This window comes from Marmota monax, unplaced genomic scaffold (assembly GCF_021218885.2).
Source record: "Marmota monax isolate L192 unplaced genomic scaffold, Marmota_monax_Labrador192_F-V1.1 WCK01_AAM20220418_F8-fsc00038, whole genome shotgun sequence".
Classification (NCBI taxonomy): Eukaryota; Metazoa; Chordata; class Mammalia; order Rodentia; family Sciuridae; genus Marmota; species Marmota monax.
This window is the reverse complement of record NW_026692498.1, coordinates 3,106,571-3,123,157: the sequence shown is the minus strand read 5'-3', so window position 1 is coordinate 3,123,157 and position 16,587 is coordinate 3,106,571. Positions and strand designations below refer to the sequence as shown.

The 16,587-nt window shown below is 62.2% G+C and overlaps 1 protein-coding gene across 2 annotated transcripts in view; it reads left to right on the top strand.

The window, feature by feature from the left end:
• Nucleotides 1–512: 512 nt before the first annotated feature.
• Nadsyn1 (NAD synthetase 1) overlaps nucleotides 513–16,587 on the top strand; it is a 30,145-nt gene continuing 14,070 nt past the window's right edge. Inside the window, exons 1-10 of one of the 2 annotated variants that reach the window (XM_046444908.1) lie at nucleotides 534–737; nucleotides 1,753–1,813; nucleotides 4,474–4,590; nucleotides 7,513–7,566; nucleotides 7,941–8,030; nucleotides 10,949–11,000; nucleotides 11,867–11,955; nucleotides 12,132–12,249; nucleotides 12,871–13,002; nucleotides 15,582–15,656. In XM_046444908.1, coding sequence (XP_046300864.1) covers nucleotides 653–737; nucleotides 1,753–1,813; nucleotides 4,474–4,590; nucleotides 7,513–7,566; nucleotides 7,941–8,030; nucleotides 10,949–11,000; nucleotides 11,867–11,955; nucleotides 12,132–12,249; nucleotides 12,871–13,002; nucleotides 15,582–15,656 — 873 coding nt within the window. In that variant the 5' untranslated portion in view covers nucleotides 534–652. Of the gene's footprint in view, nucleotides 738–1,752; nucleotides 1,814–4,473; nucleotides 4,591–7,512; nucleotides 7,567–7,940; nucleotides 8,031–10,948; nucleotides 11,001–11,866; nucleotides 11,956–12,131; nucleotides 12,250–12,870; nucleotides 13,003–15,581; nucleotides 15,657–16,587 lie in introns of both variants that reach the window. The other variant, XM_046444909.1, reaches the window with a different exon arrangement.

Genomic DNA, 16,587 nt, shown 5'->3' with positions numbered 1-16,587 from the left:
TTACTGAGAGGACACACTGGGCTTTATTCCTACGATGGATTACCAAACTGCAGAAAAATGATCAAAAGGATGTATCTAACCTAACGCGGAGAAACCAATTACAGAATCACGTTAAAGTGTAGTTTGTGTACAGTTTCAGAGAAGCAAGGCAGATCTTCCTTGCGTAGGGTTACCTAACGCTTGGTTAGGGAGGAGAGCGGGATCCAGAGGGACAGACACGGCGTTCGGAGCGCTGTGGGTACGGGGAGGCGCGGTGTGAGCCTCGCCCAGGCTCCCGGCAGCATTGACAATGCATTATTTCGGGCACGGAGCGGGTGTTATAATTTTCACGTTACCTAACGTGGCTAAACAGCGCACTGGGAGGATCTTCTGCTGCGCAGGCGCATCCGAGCTCCGCTGTGGGCGGAGCCTGCCGCGGCGACTCTGCAGGTCTGTGGCCCGTGATTCGCCGACCCGGGCAGGGGCGTGGCCTTCCTCAGCGGTTCTTCAGTTCGGACCCGTGATTGGTTTGAGGGGCGGTCCGCGGCGGGTCGCGGGGAGGTCAGAGAGGGGCGGTCCGGAAGGGCAGGCGCCAGGGCTGCCTGTCCAGCTTGGAGGACAGCGGGACCTGCCGCCCTCCGGCCGGCCTCCCTCCTGAGTGACTGCGGCCACGATGGGCCGGAAGGTGACCGTAGCCACCTGCGCCCTCAACCAGTGGGCCCTGGACTTCGAGGGCAATTTGCAAAGAATTTTAAAGAGTGAGTCTGGGGGCGGCGGGAGACAGGAAAGAACAGTCCAGCCGCGCGGGTCTCGTCCCGTCGTGCGCACTGCTTTGCCCTGGAGAAACTCGCAGCCGTGGAAGTGGGGACAGATAGGACAGTGGATAGTGGACTCGTCAGTGTCAAGTGCCCAGATCCTCCTGGTTTGTGGGGAGGGGGGGACACGTTGAGGCACAAGTTGAGAGAAGTCTGCCCCAGAGGTGGAGGTGGGGAAGATCGAGGGTGCACCTGCCTTCAGATGTCTCTGGGGTCCCGGTGGCCAGGCTGGGCAGAGCTGCCCATCCTCCAGGTTGGAGGGGTATGTGGCCACTGGCCAGGATGCTGTGCAGACACCAGAGATGGGAGGGTCTCTGGTCCCAGAGGACCTTCCTGATGGGTGGGCATTGGGAAAAGCCTTCCTGAGAGGGAAGTAGAGGGAGGGGAGAGCTGTCAGCTCAGAGAAGAGTGGGTTTTGAGTGGTCACTATATAACTGCATTCGTGTAAGCCTACCCTTGATGACCTGTGCCCAAACTGGGGCTAATGAAGGCAGACCTACAGGTGTGGTCACTCCAGTGCTTCAAGTGATAACATATTACTGGCTTTTTTTTTTTTTTTTTTTTTAATCCATGTATCAACCTCCTTTCACTTCCTCAGAGCAGATCTCAGTGGGGTGAGTGAGGCCATCTTAGGTGTATAGAGTGGTCTCTGCTCCACTGTCCTCTCCTTCTCTCCTCCCATGACTTCACATTGGCAGCTGCTCCTGAAGCCCGATGCTAGCACCACCTCGGTCACCAGCCTCTTCTTGCAGCTGGTCTTGGCACCCACTTGTCCATGAGCTTACAGGATGTGACCTCCTCCTCCGTGGGGCCAAGGGTCAGCCTGCAGGCCCTCCCTGTTTCTCATTTCCTGCTCGTGTGCAGGTGTGTGCTGGCCTCTGCGGCCTTGCAGCAGCAGGCTTTTTCTGCCCGTGGACGGGTTGTAGGAGTGAAATTGCCCCCTTCTCTGTACATACAGGTATTGAAATTGCTAAAAACAGAGGAGCAAGATACAGGCTTGGACCTGAGCTGGAAATCTGGTGAGAACACACCCACAGCCCGGCGGGCAGCCAGTGGTCTTTCTCGCTGAGAGGGCAGGAAGCAGTGGGACCAACCAGGGCCGAAATGCCAAGCCCACTTAGGAGGCTGTCAGGAACCTGCCTGCGGATGGGGTTGATGCCACTGGACACCTGAATGAGACAGGCCCAGGGACGCTGGTGATTCCAGACTCCCGCATCATCCTGCATGGAGTCATTAGAGGAACCCAGCTTTACCAGGTGGAGCTGACTTTAAAACTGGGGTGCACCCGGTCACCCGTGCCCCGGTGCTGTGGTCTCAGCGTCCGTGCTCCCCCCACCAGTATTCACATGTTGACACCTGATGCCCGGGGCCATGGTGTCTCAACCTTGGGAACACACATTGGCCATGGTCAGTGGGATCGCTGCCCTTATAAAAAAGGCCTAAGGGAGCCTGTTTCCCCCGCAACGTGTGAGCCACCTGGAAGTCTAGAGCAGCCCTCTCCAGGACGACGGCTGCACAGGAGCTTGCGCGGTGTGCAGCTGGTTTCTGCTGGGTGTCAGTCACCCAGTCTGGATGCTGTGCTGTGGCAGCCATCGTGACTAAGACACCACGGGTCTTGGTTTGCACGTTGGCCACAGGGATTCTGTTGCTGATCTCAGGGGCTTCCCGTGAGCAAGCTCAAAGGCTGTGTCCTCTACACCTTTTTGCAAGAATCAAGAAAACGGATCCTTGATTCCTTTCTGGTGTCTAGTTAAAAAATAATGAGAGGGTCACTGCTTGTGAGCCCCTCACCAGCTGTGGTTCTTTCTGACCTGGACCCCGTGCCTCTGCGCTGTGCTGGCCTCACTTGCCCTCGGGGCCCCTGTGGAATCTGGAAGGCCGCCCGTGCCTTGGTCCCTTTCCGTCATTGGCTCTGGTTTCTGGACCTAGAGGAAGCAGGCACTGTCCTCTCTCAGGTGCTGTTGGGTAGTTCTAAGGCAGCTTTCTGTCCTTCCAAGTTCATTTGGTTAATCAGGTTAAGGTTTTGATGACTTCACGTGGCCCTGATTCTCCCAGACCACCCCAGGGAACTTACACCCCTCCTTTAATTCTGAAGACTCTAACTGCCAGGGACCTGGGACTCACAGTCACCCGAGGCCACGTGGCTTCTGCTCCTGAGCTCCTGACTTGGCCCGTGTGCCGGTTGCCCCTTTCCCTGCCAGGGGCAGTGCAGCCCCGTCCTCTGGCCTGACCGTTGCCAGGGAGGATTCTAACCAAGACCCCCGGGTGCTGTGTTTGTGTCGGGGGTTGGCAGCCCTGCTGGCTTCACACGGTCACAGCATTCTGAGCAGGCTTCCCTTCAACATTTGCCTTGTTGACAAAGAGGAAGGTGACTCAGGCAGGAGAGGAGCCCGGTCACGTCATCAAGCCCCACTCTTGTTCTTATTGGCCTGGGGTCCAGCTCCTGTGTGGGACATCCGGGAACAGAAGGTGGACCTCTGATTCATGGACCTAGGGCTCTCACCTGGAAGGGCGGCTATTTTCTCTGAGCTGGCCTTGCCGATGGAAGGTCATTGGCCATCTGGGTCCCAGGCACTTACTGACCAGCCGCTGTCATACAGGGCTCCTCCAGCTGCTGGCCAGCTGAAGGGGTGCAGTCACTGGTGGCTGGCCACCTGGCATTAGACATTCCGTGTTGTCACCCACAGGCCTGGGAGCTGAAGGGAAGCTGTGGGAGAGAAGGGCATCCTGGGGCCGGGCCCTCGTGGCTTCTCCTGAGTGCCACTCTCATCTGAGCACCAGGCAGGGGCAGGAGAGGCTTTCCCAGCCTTAAACGCAGCAGGCGCCAGATTGGGTCTCTGTGGCACATGCCCGGTCGGCTTCCAGGCTGCCGCAGTGCAGAAAGGCAAAGGTGTTGGGGATTCGTACGGATTGTCTACGTTTTACTGTCAGAAGGTACTGGAAGCACTCCTCACAGTCTGTGGCACCATGGAGCACGGCGTTAGTGTCCCGGGCTGCCGTGACCAAGTGCCACAAATGGAGTGTTTTGAAATGACAGAAATGCATTCCCTGGCAGCGTAGGAGCCCAGGAGGCCAAACTCGAGGTGCAGCAGAGTCTCACTCTCTCTTTAGGGTCCTGGAGGGTCCTCGCGCTGCTTCAGCCCCCGGGGCTCTGCATCCTTTGGCCTGTGGCCACTTCACTGTCTCTGCCTCCCTCTGCATGGCCTTCCCCTTCTCTGGTCTGGCTCTTGTCCACCGCTATAAGGACACTGGTCATTTAAGGAGACCCAGGAAAGTCCAGGCTGACCGCATCTGAACACCTTGACTCCACTGTGTCTGCAGAGACTCCTTCTCTGAAGCGAGGCCGCAGGCACAGGCCCCGAGGTTAGGACGTGAGAGACGTTAGGGGCCACCGTCCAGCCCACAGCAGGCGGCCGAGTGGCCGTCCATGGTCTTCCTTGGCAGACGTCTTTGGCGGGTCCACCTTTGTTTCTTTTGGTTCTTTCCTTGAAGGTCAGGTGACTTGGGCCACTAAAGGGCAGGCGCTCCTCATAGTAACCAGGAATCTCCCGTGATGTGCCTGGTGGCTGTGGCGGGGCGCCTGCTGCTGGCTGCGAGGTGGACGTGCCTGGGGGCTTGGAGAGCTGGCCTGGGCCTCCACTGCTGATGCCACCTCTGCCCTCCCTGCCCCTCCCTGCAGTGGCTACGGGTGTTGGGACCACTACTACGAGTCGGACACCCTCCTGCATTCGCTCCAAGTGCTGGCGGCCCTCCTGGCGTCTCCGGTCACCCAGGACATCATCTGTGACGTGGGGATGTAAGTGCCCGTGTGAGTGTGTGGGAGGGTAGGCCCAGAGAAAGGACAGCCCAGGGCCCGGCCCCTCCACTGCGGCAGGGCTGGGGCGCGTGTCTGCTGCCTCATGACCTTCAGGTGACGTCCGCTCAGGGGTTCTCCTCAGCAGCATGTGGGTGGGTCTGTGCCCAGCCCCTTCCCGCCTGAGGAACACCAGCGGCCTGAATTACAAAGGGTCACGGAAGCCTGGTGGTCCCGCAAGCCTGGTGGTCCCGCAGGCCTGGAGGAGCCTTGGGACCTGCCTCCCTCGCCTGGGGGTTCTTGCTCCTGCCACCAGCATCCGCGGGCCCCACCTCCTCCCTGACGGCACCTCCCAGGGGACCCTGTGATGTGAAGTCATGCTGGGAATCAGGGTGGGGCCGTCTGTCTCTGAGGGGGCTTGTTCAGCCGTTACCCCGCGTCATCGCTGTTACTTCTGCTCAGACTCTTCTCTGCTGGCCTGGGCTTTATAGTCCTATTAAATTTCCAGTTTTTAACAATTGATGGCCACGTATTGAAGATTCTTCTCATTTGAGACGTGGCATTTCTCTGGATGCACAAGCTGCTCTGGACAGAACGAGAGGGCATCAGGACGTCACTGAACCCTGGCACCTGGAATGCCTTCTCAGACCACCCTGAGGCTGGGGCGTCTGAGCCACGCAGAGCTGGCTCCCCCAGGAAGGGGAGGGAGCTGAGGGTGGTGGGGCTGGAGCCGCCTGTTGCTTGCGTGAGTCCTGGCGGAAGTTTGTATTTTCCTGTTGGTTGGGAGGTGGGATTCTCCTGCTCGTGGCGTGGCGGGTGGCAGTCCTGTGGGAGCTGCGGGCTTGTTGTTGCCTTTAGCGGCTCTTCTCACTGATCTCGAGAGCCCTGCGTTAGGACGGGCACGGCGTGCGGACTTCTGTGTTCTTTGCTGTTTGATCCCCTTTATGTGATGAGCTTTGGAGTCCCCACGTGGGGACAGCTCCTGTTCAGTTGGTGCCTGTGTCTGTGTTGTTCAGGGGCTTGCTGCAGTCGGCGCAGCTGCTTGCCGAGGCCCCGTTTATTCAAGGGTCTCGTCCATCCAGCTCCCCGTGCACCCTCCGTGACCGGGAACACCGCGCCATCCTGGAGCCTGGTCTCGCTTGGCTTGAGTGGGCTAGAAGCTGCAAGTCGCTCACGGTGGCCGTCGGGGTGCTGTGGCCAGGACTGGGGGCCAGGGATGTCCTTGCACCCCTCCTGCCCTATGACCCCATTTTGGGGGGGGAAGCATCAGGCCAGTGCTCTCGGCCAGTGGCAAGGCTGGAACCTGAGCTTGTGGCAGAGAGCTGGCTCTGAAGCCCCCGCTGTTGACGGTGTGCCTTTCTGTCCTCGTGGATGCTGCGTGTGGACCATCCCTGTGTGACCTGCGTCCTCCTGTGGCCCGTGCCCCCGTGTGCACGAGCTTGCCCTGTTCAGTTAGGCAGCATGAGCACCTGTGAGGACCACTGTCCCCTGTGTGGGCTGAGCTCAGCCCTGAGCCTCCTGGCTGTCACTCAGGCTGGGCTGGGGGGCAGTGTCCACTCTGCTGCCCTTTACCCTGCTCTAACCAGTCCAGTGGCCCCATCAAGCCACCAGCCACTCCACCCTGGTCCTCTCGTCTGCAGCTGGGGATGTACTAGGTGCCCACGAGGTGATGTGAGCGGCTGCTGGGCAGGGGACCTGCAGACCCAGGGGCTGGTGCACACGACGAGGTGGCCAGGCAGCAGGGGTGGGTCAGGCAGCCCCACGAGGCCTGGGAACATCCCAGGAGGGCCGGGAGGAGCCCGAGGACAGAGGCCTGTGCGCTCCATCTGCTGGGCTCCCTTACAGAGGTAGCCCCTGCTGCCTGAGCGGAGGGCGGGTTCCGCTCACTTTGAACTGGTTGGAGGAGGTAGGACTGAGAAGGCTGTGGGAGAGGCTCACGGTGCCCCGAGGGAGCTGAGGGGGCTTCCGTCCAGCCAGGACACGGGGTCCTGCGGCCAGAGCCACCCCGGTGCGTGCGGTGGTGCTGTGAGCCAGCTGAGCCATACGTCAACCGAGCACGTGTGTGCCTTTCCTGGTGCCAGGGTCTGAGTGACAGTGCACTCACAGCCACACCACGGTCATCGCAGCCGTGGAGGACCCATGGGCCAGCTGGTGGTCAGAAGCCGGCCCATCACTGGCTGCTTTATTCCACTCCGTCGTGATTGCTAATGTGGGTAGCACCCAAGCCCCAGGTCACGCTGCCCTGGTGTCACAGGTCACAGAAAGGCCAAGAGAGGGCTGAGGGGCTGCAGGTCACGGGACACAGAGCCCCGAGCAAAGGCAGCGTCTCTGGGTGGTCCGATGTGGGTTTTGATGGGCCAGTTGGGCAGAGTGTCAGGGGTCGCAGTTTCAGAGTGTCCTCAGTGACCAGCTTGAAATGGCCTCACGTCCTGGTCACAAGTTAAGTCCCAGGGACAGAGAATCAGAGGTCTGTTGCTGCTTGGCTTTCCTGAGCAAGGCCTGTGGGAGGTGATGGGCCCGTGGGTCAGAGTGCTGTCCTGTCCAGTTTTGGGTGCCCCTCCTGCCAAGGGCCCGGGTCAGGGGCCTGCTTCGCTGCCACCGGGTGTGCCCCAGAGCTCTGGGCCTGGCTTTGCAGTTCATGCGCTTCTGTTGGACTCCGTGCGCCCACGGGTGGCCACTTTCCATGAGCACAGGTAAGTCATGGTGCCTGAGGTCGTGCTGGGGGCAGTGGGTGTGTGCCTATGCAAACAGGGTCTAGAGTCACACCGACTGGCACCGACTGGCACTGACTGGCGCTGGCACTCACAGTGGATTAGCTTGTGGCAAACTGCAGCTTTCCAAGCTGGAGTGGCTTGGGGTCCGCGTGGCCCGCCCTCCACATGTGGCTTTCCTAAGAGGATAGACACATGGCCTCTTCCTCTGCAGGCCCGTGATGCACCGCAATGTCCGCTACAACTGCCGAGTCATCTTTCTCAACAGGTGGGTGGCCCCGGGGAGGGTGGCCTGGGCCCCTCCCTGCTCTGGGCTGGAGCTGGTGGAGCCATGCTGGAGACTCCCCTGGAGGTATCCCCAGTGGGGCCAGTGCACCCCAGAGGGTGGGCCCTGGGGCCTGTGTGCTACCTGGACACTGGGCTAGGCGGGGTGTCTCCTCGCAGCCCTGGTCCATGTCCAGCAGAGGGCACCTGCCAAGCCCAGCCCCCCAGGGCTGCCCGTTGGGTGGGTGGGCTGTCAGGGCCTGCCTTGCAGGGACGGGATTTGTCTGGGGCTGCAGTCTCGGGCTGGCTCTGTGTGGCGGTGCCCAGTCCTCTGTGGCGGTGGCTCGGAGCGCCGAGTGAGCCCGTTCCTGTCTCTAGGCGGATCCTGCTCATCAGACCCAAGATGGCCCTGGCCAACGAGGCCAACTACCGGGAGCTGCGCTGGTTCACCCCGTGGTCCAGGAGCCGGTGAGTTCGGTGGCCGCTGGTTGGATGCGAATGAAGGCCTTCACCTCCGTGGTCCTGGTCCGGGTCATGGACACGGGAGCTGGCTGCCCGTCACCGCAGCGTGGCCTTTCAGTCTGCTGATCACAGCGCAGCCAGGCTGCCGGGGTCAGTGGTGGGCAGTCACGTCAGGTGACACTGCACCCTGAGTGGGCAGCGTCAGGTCTTCGGTCAGCCCGCTGACATCCTGAGTGATCCTTCTCCCTCCCGGGGAGGGCCGTCTGGTGCTCTGACGGTGGCTGTCCGCCTCCCTGGCCTTGGGTAGGGGCTCACTGCTGAGGCAGCCAGAGCACCCCAGACCTGCAGACCCCGAAGGTGAGCGCGCCCTTCGAGGAGCCCGGTCCCTCTCCTCGTTACAGGGTCCCTGTGTTCCGAGGTGGGCGGAGGCGCTGACATGGGGTTTCCGGTGGCTGGTGTTCCTGCGTACGAGGCGTGTGGCTTTCGAGTGTGCCTTGCTGCCGATGCCCTACTGGGTTCTGTGCGTCTCGGCTGGCTCTGTTCGTCACCCTGGTCTCCCGGTCAGGGGCTGCCGATCCCCCTCCTTTCCATACTCACGCCAACATCCGGGGGCCACATTTCTAGAACAGTGTCCCCGTCACTGCTGGGCAGGTCCTGGGAAAGAGCTCTAGGTGACAAAGAACTTCTCTTCATGATTGTGACTTGCTCCAGGACTGCCCTTTGGCTTGCTGGTGCTGGAGAGGGGTCTCGCGTGGGTGGTCACTGGCTTCTTGACCTCATGTGAGGGGCTCCCGTGGCCACTGGCCATCCATCCACCTTGCACTCAGTGTACCGGGCGGCCTCAGGAGGATCTCCCTCACAGAGTGTGCGGGGCAGCTCTGCCAATGCCAAGTTCCAGAGCAAGCCAGGGCCCCGGTGGCCCCGTGGGTCAGGGCCAGGGCACACACCTGGGCTCCGACAGGGCACCTGCTCCCCCAGGCGTGTGCATTGGCCTGCTCTGAGGGCCCACCTCCAGGCCCCCACGCGCTGGCCCTTCTGCGTAAGGAATGCTAGAGGGAGGCTCCGGCCAGCCGGGTTTGCTATCGTGGGGGCCGGCTGTTTGCTAGGAGTCCTGGGGTGTCACCGTCTCCTTGAGGTCCAGGGACAGCTCTCCTTTGCCATGGGGACTGAGTGTCTGGCTCCATGCCGTCACTTCAGGGAGGTCTGCTTGGTTTCTGCACTCAAGGGTCTTGTTCTTTTGCTTTTGTCCTCTTCCTCGGGGACCTCAGTCCTGAGCACATCACGCCCCGCCTGCCTCCCCGTCTCTCCCCTCTCTCTGACCTGCTGTCTCTTCATCCGTTGGTCTTCCTGCTGTTTATCCCTAACACTCTCCTGTGCGGCCGGTTCCCTGGCACCTCTCCTACTCTTTGGCCCGGCTCCATCTGCAGGCCGACTTCTGCCCGCTGTCCTGAGGCTGCTGTTGGGACCCACCTGTCCTGGGAGCAGGCACAGCTCATTCCCTTTCCTCTTCCGTCACATGAGTGCCCTGCTGTCCCAGGGCACCCTCCAGAGTAGTGCCCATCTCGCTCTGCCTGTGGCAGGGGTGGCCGGGACACTGCGCTGGAGCAGCCAGAGCTTGCATTTTGGTGAGGTTAGAAAAGGCAGGAGGTTTACCTTGTGGGAACAGCCAGATGGTGACAGTGAAATGGCCAGGTCATCACAGCCTGCTTCAGCACCGAGTGCGTCAGGTTCAAGGTGCCACCGCAGAGCCTCACGGGGAAGTCACCAGGCCCTGCTTCCGCCTGCTGGGGGCTCAGCAGCGGCTCGTTGTCTTGATGCTCTGGGATGGACTCCCAGCCCCAGCATCCCATGACTGCAGCACCGTAGGAGCCCTGAGGCTCCCGGGGCCATGGACGCTCACCGTAGCATGGCCAGAGTGGTTTCTTGGCTCAGGTGCCCTCCAAGGCTTCCGCAGGGAGATCCTCTGGGAGGACAAGCAGAGGATGCCACAGCACACCCAGCAGGGAGGGCGTCCCCAGCAGAGCCGTCGGGCCAGCTGAGGCAGCATCACCAGTGACTTCTGATTGTGATGTCCCAGCCCCCTAAAGCAGGGCCAGAAGCCTAGAGCCACCTGCAAAGGGGGCCACGGAGCTGGCCCTGGGCGGGAGTGGGGAGGGCCCTGGGCAGGTCCACTTCCTGACCAGGTTCTCACTGGGTGTCTGCTTGGACCAAGAAGGAAGGGAGGAGACTTTTGGTGCAGCCAAGTGGCCATCACGGGACCCGCAGGTGGGGCAGGAGTGCTCGTTATAGGATGGCACGTCTGTCTGGTGCATCTCGTGAGCCCACCTGAAGCTAGGGTGTAAACTGTGTGTCCACCACCACCCTTGGTGCCCTTCTGGGCCTCCCAGCCCACTGCCCTGGCCCCTGCCCATCCTGTGGATGTGCGGCGTCATTCACCATCTCACCAAAGCCATGGGTCAGCGTGCGGGTTGACGGCACGGGAGCTGACGGCATGGGTCAGCGTGCGGGTTGACGGCACGGGAGCTGACGGCGTGGTCAGCGTGCGGGTTGACGGCCCAGGAGCTGACGGCATGGGTCAGCGTGCTGGCTAATGGCACGGGAGCTTCCCGTCACGGGCTGTGGCTGGTAACGCTGCACTAGAGAGCCACGCGCCCAGGATGGAGCTGCTGAGCTCAGGCCCACAGGCACAGCCGCTGCCCCGGAGGAGCGCCCAGGCAGCCGTCCACTTTGCTCCTTGCTGTCCTGTTTACCTTAGACAGGAGTCACAGTGCCCTGGAGGGCTGCCGGGCTCTGTGGACACCTGGGACACCTGGGCTGGGAGCCTGTGCTCCACCCGGGCTGGGGGCCGTGTGCGTCTGTCCAGGCTGGAGGCCGTGCTCCGTCCGTGTCCCTTCCGGCCTCAGAGCTGCAGTGTTCCCTTCCAGGCACACAGAGGAGCACTTCCTCCCTCGGATGCTGCAGGACCTGACTCAGCAGGTGAGTCCTGCCCTGGACACTCGCCTCCTAGCCACACTCACCTCTGCCAGCTAACGGCGGGCTGCGTGGGCAGGAGCTCACGGACAGAGTCACAGGAGGCTCCGTGGCTGGCGTTAGAGGCAAACCAAGGAGGGACTTGGGTGCCGAGCGCGGTGGGGTCTTGGGAGTCGCTTCTGCCCACCCCCACCCCCACCGCTGCTCTCCTTCCCTCCACGAGGCAGGACCTGGCCTCTGCACTCTCACCCCTGGGAGGACTGTGTCAGATCTCCACTGAGTCCCTGGGGAAGGGGCTCTGGTGTCCCCTTGCTGTTGCATCTCTTGGATGAGGAGGGGGCGGGTGAGCAGCCGTGGCCGCAGGGCAGAGGCAGTCCTTGGCCAGCTTCCCTGCTGGACACCCACCTGAGGCGACCGGCGTGAAGGGGGACCTGTTCTGCGCTCGGCCTCAGAGGCTCCTCCTGGTTGCTTTGGGCCTGTGCGAGAGGTGGCTGCTTGCCTCGTGGTGGCCGAGGAGCACGGACAGAGACAGGAAGGGGTCAGGGCAGTCCCCTTGAGGAGGGGATGGGAAGACTGGCTGGTGACAGTGTCCAGAGGGTGGGAGCGGAGCTCGGGGCTGTGAGTCAGAGCAGTGCCCTGCCCCTGAGCCACAGCGGCTCAGAGCTTGGCTGGGGCTGTGCCTGGGGTGACTCGAGACCCTTAGGGATCGGCAGAGGAGGAGCCCTGGGCCGGCAGACCCTGGCCTGAGGACGACCCAGGGTGGGCTTGGCTCAGCGTGGTGGCCCTCGCAGAGGTCTCCTGGGACGTGTAGTGCCGGGGTCAGTACGCAGCCCAGACAGGAGGGCCGCTGAGTCTGCCTTCTCCACCTGCAGGAGACGGTGCCATTTGGAGATGCGGTGCTGGCCACCCAGGACACCTGCATTGGGAGCGAGATCTGCGAGGAGCTCTGGACACCACACAGGTCAGCTGGGCCCTCTGCTGTCCAGTCCATGACCTCATGTGGACCAGCAGGAGGACCTGGGGTTTGCAGATGTCCTGGGGTCATAGCTGCAGGGTGCGGAGTTGCTGAGGGGTAACTGGAGGGGCTGCCAGGGGCAGTTGAAGGAGCCCAGCTGGTCTTCTGTGCTTCCGCCACAGCCCACACGTGGACATGGGCCTGGACGGCGTGGAGATCATCACCAACGCCTCAGGAAGCCACCATGTCCTGCGCAAAGCCCACGCCAGGGTGGACCTGGTGACCATGGCCACCACCAAGGTAGGCTTGGGAGGGGCTGCTGGTGGGCTGCCCAGGCCAGCCCTAGCCCAGAGCCTTCTGCAGCCTTGGCGCCTAGGGCAGGGCCCGGCCAGGCATAGTGGGAATTTGGGGCCATGATTACGGCCTGTACTCAGGGAGCACAGGCTGCCGTCGTCCTGGGGCTCCCTTGAGTGGCCTTGCTAGCCCTCGTGGTCCCCTGGGAATCAGGCTCTGTCGACACCTCTGGTTGGTGGGAGACTTGGTTTCAGGGAATACACAAGAGAGCGTCCTCGTGTCGGCCACTGTAGTGGGCACTTGAGCACAGCAAGGGACAGAAGCACCCGTCACTCGTGCGACAGGTTTCTTGCCGTGGGCTTGAGCCTGGGCTCTGCCAGGCCGAGCACTGGGGTCAGTGCACCTCGCTGTGGGGAGTGGAGGCATGCTGCCAGCAGCCCGCAGCGGTGGGGGGCGGGGGTCCACAAGGACCCCGGCTGCTGGGCTGTCCTGCCACAGGCGCTGTGGGGAGGAGCTCTGGGTGACATGGGTGGGACAGGGAGAGTCTGGCATGGCCAGGCCTCCCCCGTGGGGCCTGCGGAGGTGAGGACGATGACCACCGCTGACCGTTCCCCTCTGCCTCTCCAGAACGGCGGGATCTACCTGTTGGCCAACCAGAAGGGCTGCGATGGCGACCGGCTGTACTACGACGGCTGTGCCCTGATCGCCATGAACGGGGGCATCTTCGCCCAGGGGTCCCAGTTCTCGCTGGACGACGTGGTAATGAGCGTGGTGCAGAGGGTGGTCTCACACCTCCCGGGTTGGTGTCTGGTTCAGTGTCCCAGTGGCCCACCTGTGGGTGGTGAGGGAGGACTGTGCCTGGGCACTGCTGGCTGGGCACCCAAGAGTGAGCTGGGCACAGCTTGCCAGTCACGTGCACGGCTGGGGCCATGCCACAGGCCACAGGGGTTGAACCTAGGCCATGCTCACCCAATGGTGAGCCGCAGGCGCTGGACAGGCTCCGTGGAGATGTGGGGCTGGGCGATGCTGTGCCCTGCGGGATGCGAGGGGCTCCTTGGAGTGACTCTCAGCAGGTGGACGGAAACCTCTTCTTAGGGATGACAGGCGTGGAGCCCGGTGCCATGTTGGAGACTAAGGGCCCTGTGTCTGGCTGAGGACATTGTCCCCTGGAACAGAGGGTCCTTTAAGGTGCGCGGTTTTCCAGGACAGTGCGTGTTAACATGAGGTCTCACCCACAGTGCCCTGCGCTCCAGGGAGCAGTGGAGACCCATCCCTCTGGTGGGGCAGGGGCTCTTTGAGCTCACAGATGGCAGCGGTGAGGGCCAGGTGCCCAGGGTGCTCACGAGTGCCCTTACCACCCCGAGGGCGTGCAGAGACGGCAGCTGGACCTCGCTGCAGCCGGTCACTGCTCAGAGAAGGTCCACAGCCTCGCGGGGCCACGACAGTGTGTTGAGTCACATTAGATGTCAGTTCCTTTCCTGCAGGGTCTAGGGAGGGTCCAGGCTCACCTCGAGTCTTTGGCGCTGCCTTGGACAGCTGTGCCGTGGGAGCAGCTCACAGAGGCTGGTGTGCGGAGTCTCCCGGGACCGCCCAGCCGGGCGTGAGGTGTGAGCAGCGCTCAGGCCGCCATGCTTCCTCTGAGCTCCGGGCAGCAAGCGGGCTCCTCCTGTAGCCGCCTCGGGCTCTCAGGGGGACGCACCTCACAGCAGCCTGTGAAGGTCACCCCAAGAAGAATCCCTCGTGTTTGGGGGGTTTCCTGCCCAGAGCACTTGGGCCAGCTTTGGCAGTCTCTGCTTGGTGCCTGGGGACCTTCCTCTACCCTTGGGGTCTTCTGGGCATGTCCTCCGAGTTCTGCTTTCCAAGCGGCAGCGTCCTGGAGGCCTGGTCAGTTGGCGTTAACCACAGCATAGGTGGAAAGATGGGTTCAGGCCCCTCCTACTGCAGGAATGCTGGGCACTGCCTGCCAGTCAGGTAGCCTGGCCAAGACCCTGTCCACATGTCCAAGCCACAGGCTTCTTTGCAGCCCACCCCTGGCTGGCACCTTGGAGGCCCTGCAGTTCCCGGCCCCCGGATAATCCTCGGCATCTGCCTTGAGCAAGGAGGTGATTCCCAGCGCGTGGAATCCCCCGGCTACTACAGTTCCCACCTCTGACCTTGTCCACAGCTTCAGGGACAGGCAGGAGAGAGTGACCGGCCTGCGGCACGGGGGGTGGCAGAGCCGTCCTCAGGCTGAAGGCAGAGGCTGGGCCTCCAGGCTGCCCTCCGTGACTCCGGGCCATGAGCCAGCTTCTCAGAGCCACCCGGCGCCCTCGCTACGGGCAGCTGGCCTGTCCGTCCTGCCAGGCCCTCACCCCTCAGTTCTGGTCTCAGGTGTCTGGCTCCCTGGATACTCCGGTGGGACGGGTCACCTTTCATGAAAAAGGCACCATGCGGCCCTGGTTCTCTGTGGCTTGTGCCTCCCTGTGCTTCGGGGTCTTCTCTGTGGTGCTGGGGATGAAACCCTGGGCTTCGGGCCAGCCCCAGCCCCCCGTCCTTTCAGGGGATAGCAGAGAGCCCCGGGGCATGGGGACCCCTGGTTTGCTTCCTCTTGATGAGTGTCTTCCAGCTTGAGTAGGGCCCACTATTCAAGGTAGAGGGAGCCAGGGGCCAGCCAGGTGACCACAGTGTCCCACGTCACCCAATGGGGAACAGAGGCTGTTGTTGCTGTCCTATACTTGTGTTTGAAGTGACTGATTCTAGGAATGTCATGTGACTGTGATGTCTGTTCATAAAGAAAGGAATGATATCTGTGAGTTAAAACTTCTTTTCTGCTCCATGTCACAAGTATCAGACCCCACAATGAGCCAGAGCAGGTGACCTCCTGGACACAGGCTCACCAGGTCAGGGCCCAGGCATGGGTGGCCAGGGCTCTGGCTCCACCTCTGCCAGGCCCCACTGCACCTTCCCGTGTTGGTTTCCTTCTCAGGCTGCCTCTGCTCATGGGCATAGGATGGCCGCAGCAGCTCCAGCCATCTCATCTCCACCTGGCTGTGTTCAGAGTGTCTTTTGCACAAGAAAGGCGCTTCCCTGGAAGTCCCTGCATGTGCTTACCGGCAGAGTTGCGTCTCATGCTGGGATTGGTGGATCACTAGCCAGGGCCTGAAAGCAGCAGAGGCTCTGGTGGAAACAGAGGAAGGGTCTAGGTTGGCAAGGATGCTTTTCACCCTGTCCCTGGGCCCCAGGAGTCACAGGTCCCAGGCTCTCTGTAGATGTGACTCGTCCACACAGCACAGTGACTGAGGCAGTTACATGTAGGGGAAAGAAACGGAAGGAAACGTGCTTCTCTGGAATCTCCCCAGGAGGTGCTGACGGCCACCCTGGACCTGGAGGACGTCAGGAGCTACAGGGCAGAGATCTCCTCCCGAAACCTGGCGGTGAGCGCCCAGCGAGCCCCTGCGGGGAGCCTGCCCAGTCCTGGAAGGGGCCCGGGAGGTGGCCGGGCTCACGGCAGCTGCAGGGTGTGGAAATGCAGCGGGAGCTCGGGGCTGCGGAGGGGCCGAAGGACCTGGAGGCCGGCCTGAGTCCTGGGCGCAGGCAGCACGGTGAGGTCAGGGCAGCAGAGGCTGAGGGTTGGCCCCTGGGGGCTGTGACACGGGGACAGACATGGGAGCAGCCTGGGAAGCCAGAAGGCCCCACACGGGGGCAGCAGCCAGGGCAGGCAGGACGGGCAGGCAGCAGAGCCAGGGTGAGGTCCGGGGTGAGCCAGCGTGTCCAGGACTCCTGAAGGTGAGCACGGTCCCTCGCCCTGGCCCCCCAGTCCTATGGCCAAGGACCCAACCCCACATTCCTAAGATGCCATCACCCACAGGCCACCAACCAGTGGTCACTGTGACTGGGCGACTCTGCAGGCAGCCCAGAAGTGTGCAGCTCAACGTGGGCACAGCCGCTGTTTGGAAACCGCCTTACGAGGCGCAGTGCCCACACCTGTCCCCCGCCCAGCCCAGCCCAGTGGGGTTTCCCTGTATTCCTGGAGTCGAGTAACGTGGGGTCCATGCTAGAGCATCTCCAGCACCCCGGGCAGCAGCTGTCCCCTGAGTGTTCACCCTGCCCCGTCCCCAGCCTCTGTCTGCAAGGACCTGCTACCCCGCACACGTCACAGGGTGGGGTCAGACCAGGCGTAGCCTCACACCTGCTGCCGTCACCAGCAGAGCTCCACTCGCCTGCGGCAGGGCACATGTTTGAGCCGCGCTCCTCCTCATGGCTGCGTATTGCTCCACCCGGGCAGGGACCCTGGTGCTCACCCTCCACCACTGAGGGCACTTGGGGCACTAGCCTGTGTCCATTAGGAACAGTGTTGCCTGATGT